Raw genomic sequence first — 16925 nt, forward strand, 5'->3', positions numbered from 1 at the left:
CTTCTGGGGATATCATGGGTCTCTAGTCTGAGAATGGTGACAGAACTAGCACACCACTGTCACAGGTGCCCGGGGACATCTGCTCCTACTCTAGACGCCTGGCTCCCAACGACTGTGCACTTCAGTTTTTGTTGCCTTCTTCTTCCTTCATTTATTTCGGTTGGTGTCTATGAGGTTAAACTCTCAAGCAGCTTCACTTTTCTCATGAAGTAAAATGCAATGGTTCTATGGACAATATTTTCCTCCTAAGAGGTCCTTGTGACTTGCTTCTTAGGTTTCGCTAGTGATCTGAATAGCTGAGATTGCTGAGAAAGCCCAACCGCCGGATTAGATCGTTACTGTACCAGGACAAGACTCACTGGGCTGCCCCCTAACTCTCCTAACAGGACGAAATAAAGGGCTTGCGCAGCACTGAACAGAATTCTATCTAATTAAATAGAGGGCAACACTACCCGGTTTTAATGCAACAAAACAGAGAGAGAGAGAGAGAGAGAGAGATACCACAAAGTGTCCTATGCCACACACATACCTGAGCGCCCACCAGCTGCAGCAACGCCGAGTTCACCGGGAGGAGCTCAATGTCTGTATTGATAGTGGTCTGGTCGAATGGGCAAGCCTTGCGGTGGAGTTTATTCAGGCACATCTTGCAGACAGTATGGCCACAACCCAAACTGATGGGCTTTCGAATTGTTTCGTCGAAAGTCTGAGTGCAAATCGGGCAGGAAAGGAAATCCGTCCACTGTGGAGCTTGTACAGGCATTGCTTCTGGAGTTACAATTCACTAACACACGCGCGCACACACACAAATATCTAAAGCAAAGATTCCACTGGAATCAAAAATCTTTGAAAAAAGTTTATCTTTTTTTAAATATTTTCTGTAGATACAGTCAGCACATAGTGTGAAATATAACCTGGAAAACAAAGAAAAAGAAAAAAATGAGTCCTTTTAAAATTACACTGTGTCTTATCATCCCACTACCCACAACCTTTTACAGCACAGCCATGTCACCGTGGTCCACCGTTCTGCACTTTTACAGAATTAGAGCCGTTACGAAACATTTGGTCTCCGCCCCACAGTTTAAAGACTGGGGACAAACCCCGAAAGGTGAAATAACTTGCCTACAGTGACACTTGAAGTTAGTAAGAAAATTAAAAAGAACTAGGACCTAAGTCTCTCAAATTTATCTATGGTTGTTTGATACTTAAAAATTAGCCTTTTAAAAATTCATTGATTTGGAGAGGGAGACGGACAGACCTACAGACATCAACCTGTTAGTCCAAAAACTCACACATTCATTGGTGGATTCTTCCATGTGACCTGACTGGGGATTGAACCTGCAACCTCGATGTATTGGGACAAAGTTCTACCCAGCCAGGGTCTAAAACTTAACCTTTTTAAGATGGTTAATAATATTCTGGTTTTTGATCTGTATACCAGTTGCATGAATCTGCTTAATTGTGAAATTTCATTAAGCTCTACACTTACGATATATACACTCCTATTAACAGGGTTTTTAAAAAAAAATTGGCCTAAGAGAAAAACTACCTTAAAACACGTCATCATCAAATGTGGTATGAGTAATGAGATAAAAAGAGACTAGATTTTTTAGGGTTTATGCTCAAGGGTTTTAGATGTTCTTAAGAGTTCACTAGTAGATATCGCTGAGCCCCAGGCAGGACCTAAACTCATTGCTACAGGATGTTGAGTTAGAGACTAATACTAACGCAATTAGTATTATTTACTCCAAGAGATTTTTTTTAATCCCCCAACTTTAAGAATGACAGAGTAATTACAACTTATCAGAACCCACATACAATCAATTTTCACTGTCTACACTCCATTTTTGGTGGAGGATAAAAGCCAAATCACAAAACTCATCACCTGTGTGTAACAGAAACTTCCTTCGAGTATAAAGCCCTGCCAGAAGTGTCCAGCACGTATCTCAAACAATACCTATTACATTTACTCTAACTGTAGCCCAACGAGAGCTGACGCACACAGCAGTAAAGTAACAGTATTACAAATTCCTAAAGATTTGATTATGCTCAGCAGAGACTACTTACAAAGACTTTAAAAATCTCATTTAAGCTGTAATTAACTAGAAAAGTAATCTATTCATTGTATTCTTCAAGTATTCCATTTAATTCATGTTTTATTGAAATAACTCCACCTTAAATACAGCCCATTATTGATGAGAACAGTTTCTAGGAACACGAAACTTGTGTCCACTCACCCAGCAAACATTTCACTAAGCACTGCTACGTGCCAGACTCTGCTGGAACCGCTAGAGAAACACCGAAATGGCAGAGTCGTGACATCTGCCCTCTGAGTAACCCCGGTTTTGTCTGGGTTTTGGCGAAGCGTGCCACCAAACAGACGGACAATGTAAAAACACTTTATGCTCTAGTAGGCAGTCACCAAGGTAATTTCACATTCGAAATCTAAAAGGTATCTGCCTGTGTGTTCAAATGGTCCTTGCAATAACAACAAATAATAAAGGGACTGCCCAAATTCTGATGTCTATGTTTTAGTTATACTTTCTTTTTTAAAAAGTATTTTGCTTATGCTAATTACAGTTGTCCCAATTTTTCCCCTTAGTCTCCCCTCCACTCAGCCACCTCCCAATTATAAATGCTTTTAATAAAATAGATGATGAGTAGCTACAAGTATGTTTATATGAAATTATTACTACTCAATACACTGAGACTACCTCCTGGAATGCTAAAAAAGACAATACAGTTTCTGGTTACTCTGCTGAAGAGTAAAGCAAATGCCGCAGTTAACGCACGGGGCTGCAGAACGCCCCAAAATAGAGAATGAGAAAAGCTAAGTGTTTAGAGGACACAATACTCAACACAAGAACTGGCTCTCAGTCAGAAAATGTTTGCTGACAGATTAAAGCATCAGCCATATGAACGTTTCTCTAGATTAGCATGGCTTTATATTAATACCAGTAAAGGAACTGGTCCAGATGTCAATCCCTGAAAAGTACAGTTAACGGCTCCTTACTTTTTACTGGTACGGCCTGTAAAGAACTTGAAATCTGCTAATCATAAAGTTAAGATAAAACACATCATTTTATTCCCTTAAACACTACAAACTATGCAAACCCCAAAGAACACAAACGATGAACGTTTTACCACACACCATTATAATCTTTGCTACTTATACGACCAAGTGCCACATGCTGAGCTAAAGGCCTTACCTAGAGCAAACCTATAAAGGGCAGGTACCCTGTTTACAGATATAAAAATGGAGGTTTAGACAGGCTGAATAAGCTAAAGAGAGATAGAGGTGAGATATTAACCCAGATATTCTGGCTCAAACTCTTAACTGTATCACCACCCATAGTTTAAAGGTTAATTATAAAGAAGGAAGAACTACTTGCAGTTTCATTTAAAAATCAATGTCACAGAGCTGCATTGCCTACTGGCTGCTGACTTCACAGTAATTCTGTTCTTCTGGCGAGCTCGCTGCCAAGTCTAATGGGCAGGTCATTGTTCTGACAGTAACTGTCTTCTCAAGGAGGTACGACACAGGACTACTCCCTCCTTCTCGAAGCCTCAGTGGGCCACAACATTTCCACCAGCCTTCCCAACTCACTGGCTATGCTTCTGAGCTCTCAATTCCCAAATTTTGGAGTCATTGGCCCCCTGCCTCGAGTTTCCTTTTCTCATTCTCCAGCTAACAGTCTGAAATGGCTTCCTAGTGCATCAGAATAAAACTGGGGTTTCCTATTCTGGCTTACAAAGCCCTAAGTGCGACGACCAGTAATTTAGCTCCAATTTTCTCTCGCCCTTGTCCCTGTCACCCCATCACTCTCCAGCTGCTCACGTGAAGCTTAGTCCCATCACAGAATGTCAGCGCTGGGTTGGTCAAAAAGTCTGTTACATTTTTTCCATAAAATAAAAGACACATTTTCCATTTTTCACCAATAACTTCATTGATATGGGTATTTCGAGTATGTCGGCTCTCTCCTGCTACTGGCTTCCCGTGGGCAGAGGCCAGAGGTGCTGCTAAACACCTTCCAGTGCGTGAGACAGTCCACAGCAGAGAGTTACTTGGCCAAAATGTCAATAGAACCAAGAAACTTCGCAAACCACTTCTAACACGTTCCATCACTCACAGCACCTTCTCCACACACTGTACACATTTGTTTTTGCATTTCAGTTGCGTTTCTTACCTTTCTTGAAATAATAAAGCAGAATACACTGAAAATGATGCATATTTTCTTCCATCTTTAACATTAAAATGGCTGCACAAAAATTCACCAGTTTTGGTAAGTTTTTTTAAGTGCATGCTGATATGACGGCTGTCCCAGGTCAATCTCAATGAAATTGTTTCGAATGAAGTTAAAGACAACTAAGCACTCCCACAGCCACTGTGGGGGAAAAACACTAAACAAACTTTGTGGCCAGCTCAATAATAGCCTCTCTATCTAATGTTTGTATTGGAGGACACCTGTTATCATTCGTAACAGAAGCCACCAAAAATGTCGACTCTTCAGAAGACCTCCCTGACCACCTAAAACCCTAAAATAACCTCTAAATCCCTCCTAGTCCATCACTATATTTAAACTCTGTACCAAACATGTCCATCATATATAAGTTGCACTTTCTTGCCTACATTTTAATGTTCTTACTCAACGTCTACATTCTCCTATTAGAATACAGACCATAGGAGGAAAGAACCGTCATCTGCGTTGTTCACTATGAAAGCTAGAGCTCCTCACCACAATTCCGGCGCACTCAAAGTTTTGCATGTAAGTTCAAAGAGTTTGCAGAATGGTGAAAATCTACTCAGATCTCTAGGGTATTTAAATACTCAAACCTTTCTTTCATGAATCTTAAAGCTTGAGATTTCCATATTCCACAAGCAAGAATATGGAACAGGCAGAAGAAATGGTCAACATCTGTTTTACAAACTTAAAACACCTCACTGATCTCCCACGTGAGTTCAGATCAGTGCTGTTATATAAAAAGTATTCCAAAGTATTCTGTTGTAACAAGAATTGTTTTAAGGAGAATCATAAAGCTTTGTTGTAAAAGATATCTTAGAGAATATCAAGTTCTAGCCTAATTTGTCAAGATGAGGTAACAAACATTTATTTGTGTTCCTATAACAAGTACTACAAAACTTTCTGAAACACCTCTTTTCATTTAATCTTTAAAACCCAGAGAATTTGGAATCATCTTCCCTCTTTTTTACAGAGAACTAAAATAACATTTGGAAAACTTGTCCAAGATCACACGGATAGTAAGTGGCAAAGTCATGTCACAACCACCTCAGGCTGACACTTGACGGTACAGCCCATGTAGCTTCTGCTACACCAGCTGGACCTGGTGGGGACCAAAGACAAGCAGCACAATTCACTGCAAATCATGCAGCTCAACGGTGGCAGAGTGGGGGTTAGAAACCAAGTTGCTGAATTGCTAGTTTTAGTGCCCCCGCCCCCTCTGGATCACCCTGTGTATAAACCCATCGCTGAACCTCTGAATTTAAAAACATCTTCACATAGTAAAACTACAATTAGCACCCTGGCCAGGTAGATCAGTTGGTTAGAGCATCATCCCGATACGTCAAGGTTATGGATTCAATCCCGGGTCGAGGCACATGCAGGATTCAACCAATGAATACATTAAGTAAGTGGAACAACAAATCAATGTCTTTCTCCCTCTAAAAGTCAATAATAAAAACCTACAGTTAGTGATATGTGGCTTAGATAAGGCATCCATTAACCTTGGAAATGATATGTAAATTACATACACATGCTCATTCTTCTGGAATACAACCTATGACTTTTATCAGATTCTCAGAAGATTTTGCTTTCAGGGAACAGAAATAAGAACCACTGACCCAGATATACTGAAATACAGCAACGGTTGAAAACATAAGAATATAGAAAAAATACAGCACATTATATAAATGTGCATTTCCTCTGTATTTACCCCACAATCTCAACAAACTCATACATAAAAAGGTTAAGCAATATTCGCATGGGTCCAAGAAAGTTCAGGGAGTACAGTGACATCCTCCCACCCCACAGTCTCAGTCCTGCCCCCTCTGCACAGAGAAACCAGTGTCAGTACTCACAGTTTCTTTATCTCCGTAAGTAGACATACAGATACACTGCTAACTAGAAAGATTTTTAAATGCTGTCATTCACAACTATTCTATCTGCTCATTAAACCAATTTTGTATAGCAATTTCCCCTAGAACCCTTTTCCCATTCCCAGTAAAAATTAAATGTTCAGTTATTGGCAAAAAAAAGTGTTACTGGTCTTTATTATTTGGCCCGCACTGGGGATGAAAATCAGCAAACACAAAAGTCACTCCAAGTCTGCATGCAGCTTACATGGTTTCCTTCGTAGTTACTCAAGTCATCACAACACAACTACGTACAAGACTGTAACTGATGGTAAATGGCATGAAGGTGAAGCTTGGGGAGATCTAAGCAGATACAACGGAGATAGTCAAAGCAGTCTCGGTGGGCTGAGTGGGGCATTGCTTCCCCGAGGAAGGGATACACATGGTAAGATTTGAAAGCTGAAAACAAAATAAAAACTATGGGGAGAATGATGTGTGCTGTGTGTGTGTAGACTCCAGGTTAACAAAAAGCATAACCAAAGGTATGGAGACTAGATAGAATACAGCACGATTGGGAAGCTAGAAAACCCAAACAACAGGAAAACCAAAAACAAAACAACGCAGAGAGCAAGGCAGAAAGTCATGAGACGAGGAAGGAAAGGGCCAGGGTCAAACACAGAGGGTCTTCTAACGGTGTCTGGCCATAATGCGGAGAGTGGCGGGCGGCCACGCAGAGGCAGCAGGGACCACTCTGCTGTTTCGACATTCCCCAGCCTGCATAATGTGCCCCCCGTCCCAGCCCACGAAGCTCTCCTTCAAGGCCCAACAGGAGGGCAACCTAGCAAACCCCGCGTGACTTCCCTGTCTCACTGCTGGGCCCTGAACCACCTACGCTCTGTTCCACCAGCAGCACGTCCACCTTAAGAAAACGCGACAGGTAAAAATTCTAACAGAGAACAAAGACTACAGCGATCATTCTTATTACAGAAAGATGATCTACCAAGGTATTCACAATAGGGTTCCTTTATTGTTTTTTTCATCCTCTGCAGAGGACACTTCTCATTGCTTTTAGAGAGAGAGGATGTGGGGTCAGGGGGTGGGGGTAGACAGAGACACACATCAACATGAGAGAGAAATATTGACTGGTTGCCTCCCACACATGTCCTGACCAGGGATCAAACCCGCAGCCTTCTGGTGTGTGGGACGGACGATGCTCCAACCAACTGAGCTCCCCTGGCCAGGGCTTATAATAGGGTTCTTTTGAAAGGAAGGCTAGAAATCTTTGTAAAAAAATTGGAAACGCTGTGTTCAAAATAGAGGACAGTCAAACAGAGGTGATACCTATACTATGGAAGCATATAGAAAAATTAAAAGGAGTTTTGTACATACAGAAATGGAGGCAGATCCAAAGTATATTGTTAAGTAAAAACAGAACTGTAAACCAATACAAATGATATCATTTGTGTTGGGGGGAATCCTAAGTATTAGTCTTGGTTTTAGTCGATGTAAATGGCTGGAAGGAAAAGGTCTAGAAAGGTATCTAACCAACGGGGTTTTTGTTTATTTTGGTATATAACCAACTTCATAGCCATTACACAGCTCAGCAAGGTATACAACTGTGAGTTCTTTCTATAAATGTAAATAAAGTTTAAAGAATAAAAATAAGAGAAGCTAAGAGTACATTTAGAACACAATTTAGGCTATTCCTAAGATAAGTTACTATAAGACTACTAAAAATATTTTTCCTTATTAAATTGACCTTTTAACACATTTGGAAAAGCCACACCATCAAAACTTATTAGTATTAAAAATCTTTTTACATTTCCCTATAATTCATGTTTCAAAGAACTAGCATAATTTATTAATTTTATATATAATTATTTCCATCTCTATTAGCCTAGCAAAATGAGGCATATTGTTGCTAAACTCTTACATTTCCTAATAAAACTTCTCAGTTGAGACAATTACAACAAACTTGATAGAGTAAACATACAGAATTAGCACCCAATTCTTCACTAAAAATAAAAGCATTCCTTTCACCATACCTATAAGTTTGAGAAATCAAGGAGAAAATAGTCTTTTACAATAAAGCATGACTCTGCCTGGGAAATTCGATGATTAGGAATAGTAATGATTCAATTTCAGGAACTAGAAAAACATAAATCAAAAGATTTTTAGAGACTCAAAGAGTCATTAATTATAGTTATTAGATCTAAGAAGAATTTCTTCTTCATTCTTAAACGTTTTTCTCCAGAGTCATCTTTCCAAACATACTCCAAGCTTCTCAAAGACAGTGTTTACATCATCTTCAACCACAAAACATATCTAAACCACATGGGACATACAGCTTAGTGAGTGTCATAAACATGCCTTCAGTCAAGAGTGAACATACAAGCCCCACCCAGCTGGTGTGGCTCAGTGGATTGAGGGCCGGCCTGTAAACCAAAGGGTTGCCGGTTCAATTCCCAGTCAGGGCATATGCCGGGGTTGCGGGGCCAGGTCCCCAAGTTAGGAGCACACAAGAGGCAACCACACATTGATGTTTCTCTCTTTCTCCTCCCTCTCCCCTTTCTCTAAAAATAAAAATAAAATTTTTTAAAAGAGTAAACATATGAAATAAAATTACTAAAATACCAACATTTAGCTTCTTTTTTTAAAATTTTATTTATTTATCTTTAGAGGGGAAGGGAAGGAGAGAGGGAGAGAAATATCAATGTGTGGTTGCCTCTCATATGTCCCCTGCTGGGAACTGGCCTGCAACCCAGGCACGTGCCCTGACTGGGAATCCAATCGATCTTCTGGTTCGCAGGCCCGCGCTCAATCCACTGAGCTATGCCAGCCAGGGCTTTAGCTTCTTTACACTTCATCAGAGTAATATTTTATCAGGGGAAAAAACCCTAAATAATTCCATTAATTAAAGCACATGTGCACAAAGCCTGCAGGTAAGTCTTTACATCTTAGGGCTCAGGCTCAGTCTAGCTCATTAGGAGTAATTCTACTGCAACTTTCCTAATCGGAAGCAGGGCATGGATGATGAGTCCTCTTTATTTCTAAAAAAAATCTAAAACAGTGACTCTGCTGCTCAGTGATGAGAGCAATGGTTAACTTTCCCATCAGTTTAAATAAGGTCTACTCGCCTGTGTGAATGGCAACGAGAGATTTTACTGCAGGTAAGTGGTAACAGATAATACAGAACACACAATATAACTCAATGGCAATCAGTCCACCTTGAAGTAGGTCCAAATTAATAAATGTCATATCATTTCCCCAATAATAGACACATTCTTATACCAGAAAGAATGCTCAGAGGAAACATTGAAAAGATGGCTGTGTTGGGTTCCATGCCTTGGTTCATGTCCCTGGCTAGAGCTACTGTACACATTCTGACATTTGACATTTCCCTCACTTACCCCAACTTCTAAATTCTGGTTACAAACCATCACTTTCAAATCTCTTAAGTGTTTATATTAATCAAATAAATCATTAATATTGCCATTTGACTTTTCTCAGAACTTATTGACAAAGAAGTAAGATCTCCAAGTAAGAAAACAACTCCAGTGTACGACGGACAGTGAAACCGAGGGCTCATCCCACCACGAAGCACCAGTCTGCAGGGTCTGCCTTGCTCTCAGAGCTGCCGCTCAGACCCCTGACTCTGCACAACAACAACTAACTGTATGTTGTGAGCTTCAAAGGCTTACCTGTGTGGGTAAAGAGACTGCTAAAGAGCGACTACAGACAAACCTATGACCACCTGCAGCATGAGAGTCTGGTTTTCTGAAAACAAAAATCTAAATCTACCACAAATCTAAACCACAATATAAACTTCCAACAGTAACCAATATTTGTTAAGCACCAACAAGGTGTCAGCATTAAAACATTCTATATAGAGAATGTTTTATGTATAGAACATTTTCAGTGTTCTATATATAGTATCTAATCAATGAAATGCTCAGAGCAATACATATAGCTGTAATTATCTCCATTTTAAAGATAAACCAAAGTACAGAGAAGTAGCCAAAGTCGCGAGGCAAGTAAGCAGCAGGACTATGGTTCAAACTCATGCAGGGCTAACCCCAAACTGATACTTTTAAATCCTACAATGTGTTAATAACCATTAAGGTGAGGGAACTTCTTGAGGTGAAGGAGATGTTCTGAAATTGGATTGTAGTGACAGTTGCACAGTTCTGTAAATTTACTAAAAATCACTGAATTGTGCACTTAAAACAAGTAAATTTTACTGCATGCAAATTATACTTCAATAAAGCTGCTAAAATAGTAATTAAAGGCTTTTCATAAGTCAGTTTTTGAATTTTAAAGGCAATAACTTAAAAACATAAAGACACTTCAGATTTGTTATATGAGCACAGCAATATACTTGGAAGTTACATTTACATATGTCACAGACAGATACTTAAGAAATTGCTGAAAAATGTATTAACCATCTCCTCTACCACAGGTTCGTTTTATCTGCCTCTGATCAGGAGGGAGAAACGTGGAAATGAGAACTCATCAGTACCTACTCTGGGCCAGGCGCTCCTCCGAGGCATCACTGCACCCATTTTCCAGATGACGCTTGAGTTTCTGAGGCGTTAAGTAACCTGCCCACAGCTAAAAACTGTGGAGCTGAGACTAAAATCCCAGCTCTTCTTTGAAGTGTAAGTTGCTTTGAGAAAGATGTTACATCAAATAAAACCTACTGTCTGCAAGAAGACGATCTTGATCTATTCCCGCCTGTCCTGCCCTGTAAAATGAGTTTATTCTCATTATTCTTGGCCTTAACCTGCCATTTTTCCAGAACATTTCCATAGCAACCAACACACAGGGCAACATCAGAGAAAAAGTTTTAGCTATCTTGGAAAATGAAGCTAAAATAAAGAAACTAAAAAAGAAGAAGAAGAAACAAAGGCTTATTATTACAACCCTACTCAGTGTTATCATTCTCAGCAGAATATCAATTAATTTACAGATAAAATAGTCTGAGATTTTTTTTTAGAAGGACTGAAGTTTTTCCAGCAATATCCTGTGAAGACCCAATTTTGATCGTAAAAATCTTTCCCAAATACATGGATTAAATTGCAACCCTACACTGTATATAACATCCTAGATATAAATAATTCCATATGCTAGTGTTAGTACTAATGGGGAAATATTTGGGGTAGGTATGAAGAGAAGGGCTTGTGATTTAAAGGGAGAAAGGCCTGAAAAATAGAACTTGAAAGAGAAGGGTTAACAAAGCTGCAAAGGGTTAATTTAGGTGTCTTACTTTCCCAGTGTGCAGAGGGACAAAAAGAAACATTTCTACTTTCAATTTAATTCCAAATGAAAAAGAAACAGTAAAAAAGATAAAACCATTTCCCCCAGAGGCTGTCTGATAGAAGTTGAAACAGTACTCCGAGATGTGAAGGGCACTTTCTAACTTTGTGTACACAGTCTGAGGCTCCCGGTTTCCACCCTGCGTAACAAAGTTACACATTGTGTACAAATGTGCTACACTGAAGAGGGCAATTGGGTAATCAAGAGGTGATGAGATGAAAAGGCCAGACTCAAAAGCATCATCCTTAAAAGACTGAGATACTAAGCAGGAAAAATGTATCCATTATAGCAAATGAGCAAAGAGTTATTTTCTTATTTCAGTTTCTGCAGCAATACTCTGCTGAGCAGTACATCCACTATTCTGTCAAGTACATAAATGGGTCATTACCAGTTAGTGGTAGTCCAAACATCAAGGACATAATGAGAACTAATAACCAAAATCAGGATTCTTTTTATTTTTTTTTTTGAAGGGAGGGAAACATCTATCGGTTGCCTCTCACACAGACCCCGACAGACCCAGGACAGAAACAGCCCAGGCATGTGTCCTGAGGGAGAATACACTATGTATTTTAGTTGATCTGTCATCTTGTTAACTGCTTTCAAATGAAATGCAATTTCTTTCTTTTTTTAATTGCTGTTCAAGTACAGTTGTCTCCATTTTTCCACCACCTCTTTCCCCCACCTCACCCACCCCCATAAATTTCTGAAAGCGGCTGTTCTCTTTGTAAAAATTGATGTCGCCTTAAATTAATAAGGTTCTTTGCTAAATTGTAAAGATAACTCCGTCCTAATACAAAAGCGTCACGAATAAATTTTGAAGATTCGGCCAGGCGTTTTACTAGGACCAGTGTCTCAGGTCCCATTCCGAAGCCGCCCCTGCTGCAATAACGGCTCCGTTCCATGGAGCCGTTACAACACCCAGGGTGCCCAGACGTCACTGACACACGATGACAAACCCGAACGACAAGAAGTCAGTGATCTTGAACGTCGGGAAAATGCTCACAACGAAAAGAAAATCTAACTATGCCTCACAAGTTTCTATTTGAGACTGTTAAGTACTAACACAGACTGGAATCCAGTGACACTGAGACATTTTAAGGACCAGCACCAATACCGCTCCTTTAACTTATCCCTCTTTACTGTTTCTTTCCCCACCAGCAGGCTTAAACCCTTGTGCAGAGGGGTCACGATGTTTCTATCTCCGGCCTGACTTATTTCATTGGAAAAAAGAAAGCCATCCACTCCCTGCCCTGTCTTCTCCCAGACTCTGTTCTCTACTCCCTCCCCCTTCGGTTTCCACGCTGCCTCTCTCCCCAACCACTATTTGGAAAGGACTCCAACCCGGCACATCAACGCCTGCTTACGAACCCGAATGCTCGCATCTCGGTCCTCACCTCACTTCTTTCTCTACAGCATGTAATGATGCTGACCAGTTACTCCAGCAAAGGCTACCGTCTTTTGGCTTCTATAGGGTGTACAGTCCAAGCATCTCACGGACTGAGGCCAGGTCCCGTGCGCCTCTCTGGAGGGCCCCCCTTCTCTGCCTACCCTGGGTTCCCTCAGAATTCCTTCCTCACTTCTCTTTACAAACTTTCCTCGAGTGACATCATCAGCTCTCAACTATCAACCAGATGCTGCTCAAGTTCAGAGGTCTGAGGGCCAGGCCCATGTAACCAATTGGCTACTACTCATCCGTGTCCAACTACGGTCTCAAACCACCTCAACCGAACCCGGCCTTTCGTTCTCCAAGTCAGAGACCGAGTGATTAAGCTGCTGACCAGGGTATGGGGACTCGCCCCTGCCATCTCCTTTTCCTCAAATCTGCCTCCTCAACCATCGAGCCACCACCACGTCCCATTCACTTTATTTCTTTAACATTTCTCGAAACTCTCCCATCCATTCCAATCACCCAAGTTTAGGCTACCAACACCTCTTACCTAGATTGCTGGGACAATTTCTTAACTGGTGTCCCGTTAACAGTGTCCCCAATCAAGCAAAGCTAGGCTGTAACTGTATTGCAAATCCCTTATAATTGGAGAATATCTCGGGTTTCCCCTCCTCTCTTGCCATTTGCTCTATGATTTTAATACAGAAAAAGCCAGCAAACCTAGCAAGCTGGAACACTTGTGTTCTCCAATGGAGTTAATTAGGCCAATGGAAAACTTTAAAGACTTAGCATCCACCATAGCATGCACAGCTCAACAAGGACATACATGTGAGACTCAAATAACTACAAAGCAACTGGACCCGAAAGGCATCCACAGAACACTATACCCACGACAGCAGAACTCTTTCCAAACACCCGTGGAGCACTACCTGTGACAGGCCCTGCACTAGGCCGGCACAGGGCCCCTGCAACGACTTAACCCTACTGTTTGTTTAAGAAACAAACAAACAAAAACCAGGGAATGGCATCTATTTCTTTTGAAGAGAGCGACAAGAACATTTTGTTAGAACACACTGAGAAATATTCAGAGCACTAAGACAGAAAATGGCTCCTAATTCTGCACGGAATGTGTTCAGGTGTGACATGCACACACCAAGCTGCACAGATCAAGACGTGCGGCTCAGTGCACTGTCACAAAGTGAGCACGCCTGTGCCCCCAGAACACTAACTACTGGCACCCCAGAGGGCCCCCGGTCACCGCTCCTTTATTCTTCCCTAAGGTCATCACTACTCAACGTAAAACCGTAGATGAGTTTTGCCCCCTTTAAAGCTCTACGTAACGAGACCATCACTGTGGAGCCCTTTTTGGGCTTCTTTCACTCAACATTATAGTTGTTAGATTTTTCCTACTTACACTTTTAAACTATTACAAAACATTCCCATAAATGTTTTCAGAATAGGCAAGGTGCATGGGTGACATATTTTTTTGCAATGGTCAGATGATACTGGAGTGTACACTCTGACCTGGGGAACGTTTGCATTTTAAAGATATAATCTCATGTATTTAATGATGATAAAATAGCAATAACATCAATGTTATTAAAATATTGCCCCCATCATCTACTGGCCAAGGCTTAAGAACATTTACATTACTTTCCATTTATGTTATGGACTATACCTAATAGAATTTGAACTACTTCCAGAAAATAAGGCACAGTGACTTTCAATTACACATACTTGAAAAACAAAGCTACAAAAACAAAGAGGTGCGCATTTCCTTTCCATTTTACAAGTATTTCTGGACTGTTATCCCAGGCAAAACTTCACTTTGAGTTTAAAAGAATGAACAAATTGCTGCGTGGACTTCAAACCCAGGAGCCTATGGCTACAATGTGTCTTGTTTACACAGCTGAACCTTGGTTCTGGAACTTCATTTGTTCTAGAAGGCTGCTCGAGAAGCAATTTGTCCAAAAACCAAATCCTTTTTGCTTGTCACCCAAGAGACGCGTGACTCATCACACAGGTTTCAGCACGAAAGGGCCGTCAAGTCGAGACTCGAGACCAGAAGTTTTGTCTGAGGCCTGAGACACTTTCTTCATGAACATCTGTCAGGACCTGAGTTGTTCCAGAGGGAGACGTTTGAGAACCGAGGTCTGACTGTACATAATGTGGTTTGAAACAGGCATAGAAATTACAGAGAAGGCATTTTGCTGATTCCTAAGTAGTAGCTACTGTTAGAGAAACTACTGATGTATTATTGCTAATATATCAGAGTTAAACAGAAAACACTTCTTCCAAAGTATTAATGGCAATCTCTTATGGATTAAATCCATGCTTAGGTTTGGTGGTGTGTGTGTCTGTGTTGTAGGGAGGAGGAGGTAAAAGGGTGAGACACCGAGTCTAACAGCCCTGGTTGCACAATAGACAGATTTACTAGTATCATATTATACTCTGTTCTTTGGTAAAAACAGGGAGCCCTGCTTTCTTATCTTAAAAAATTATGAAGAGTCTGTCCCACTTCTCCCCTAAATGCAAAGCTTCCCCCCACTTCCCTCCAACGTGTGGACTTCCTCAGGGTGGGCCACACTTACCGCCTCACCTAAAATGGCCCGTCAACCGCAATCCCACCACCACCTCACGTGAACTGTGCTTCCACCTCCGTCCCGACTCATTTTTTTCCAGAATACTTCTCACCATCCAACGCACTGTTCTTTCACTTACTCTGCTACAGTGTGCACTACTACTACTGAAACTTAGTGCCATAATGACGGGGGTTTTTGTTTGTTTCTATCGCTAACCTTTCTGAGTTTGGGCTATGTACTGGGCACTGTACTAAGTGTTTTACAAGCTGTATCTCAGTCCTCACAGTGACTCTACTAGGCATCATTATGGCTTAATTTGGGAGTCGAGGAAACTGAAGCACAGATGTCAGGAAAGATGTTCAAGGTTACATGGCAAATGAACCTACCCCTACTTCTAAAATGGTAATTCCCTCTGTGGTCTGCACTTCCTTGGTGCCGCCACTATCCGACCTGACACTCCTGCCCCTAGCCACCTGGCGATCTGGTGATCACCCCAGATTCTACTCTCTTTTACCCCCATTAAACAGCCTTATTATCTCTGGCATCTGTAGCTGCCTGTCCATCTCTACTCCCCTGAGTGAGGCCTGTATTCATTCATTAAAAAGCAAAAACAAAAACATGTACCGAGCACCTGCTGTGTGCCTGACAATGTCCAAAGATCTGCAGATACAACCCCAAGCCAAACAGAGCCCCTGCCCCCAGACAGCACACAGTCGCTCTCTTGCCTGGCTCACAGCGACCTCTGACTGACGTGCGCCTCCTGCTTTGTTCTCACCTCTCCTCACAGCTGCTACATTGTCTCCAATGACAACCAATAAAAAAAGGACGGTTGACTTGAGCAGACATTTCACAAAAGGGGATGAGCATGTGATAATGGCCAATGAACCTATGATACACACACATACTAGGATATACATACGCATTATATGCCCACTGAAGAGTTTCAGGATACCATTAACGGTGAGGGAATTTTAAATGACCATGAGATATACCCACGAGAATGGCTAAAATTTTTCAAACTGACAGTACCAAGTGTGAAAGAATATGAACACATGAAATTCTCTCACAATGCCGATGGCTGTGTAAATCGGTACATTCACTGTGGAAAACTGGCTGTATCGACTTAGGCCAAACAAAATGACCCCAAAAATCTACTCATAGGTATTCATACAAGAGAAATGACTACGTATGTCCACCAAAAGGCATACAAAATATAAAAGAATATTCATAACAGTTTTATTCCTAAAAGCTGAAAACAAACTGGAAACAGCCCTCAGGTGGCTATTTCCACAATTACCTACAGAGATGGAACAGTCGACCACCAGATGCTGCTGCCCCTTATTACACACAAACTCTCCAGGCAATTGCTCAGGACCAACCCTAAAGAGCAAACACCCCTTCCTTACAACCTCTGCACCTGCCCCAAAGTGGCCCCGAAGTGGCCCCGAAGTGGCCCCGCTTCAGCTTCTCCCACCCTGTGTTTATGGCCAATGTGGATTCTTTCAAAACAACTTACATCTTTCTTCCCCAAACTGCTGACAGAAAGGAACCC

At 41.2% G+C, this 16925-nt stretch overlaps 1 protein-coding gene across 3 annotated transcripts in view; it reads right to left on the reverse strand.

Moving 5' to 3' along the window:
• Nucleotides 1-16925, reverse strand: part of RC3H1 (ring finger and CCCH-type domains 1) — a 70167-nt gene that overhangs the window by 43419 nt on the left and 9823 nt on the right. For all 3 annotated transcript variants that reach the window (XM_037145555.2, XM_037145556.2, XM_037145554.2), the window contains exon 2: nucleotides 530-911. In XM_037145555.2, coding sequence (XP_037001450.2) covers nucleotides 530-760 — 231 coding nt within the window. In that variant the 5' untranslated portion in view covers nucleotides 761-911. The remainder of the gene's footprint in view (nucleotides 1-529; nucleotides 912-16925) is intronic.

This window comes from Artibeus jamaicensis, unplaced genomic scaffold, assembly GCF_021234435.1.
Source record: "Artibeus jamaicensis isolate MK-2021 breed Jamaican fruit bat unplaced genomic scaffold, CSHL_Jam_final contig_327, whole genome shotgun sequence".
Lineage (NCBI taxonomy): Eukaryota > Metazoa > Chordata > Mammalia > Chiroptera > Phyllostomidae > Artibeus > Artibeus jamaicensis.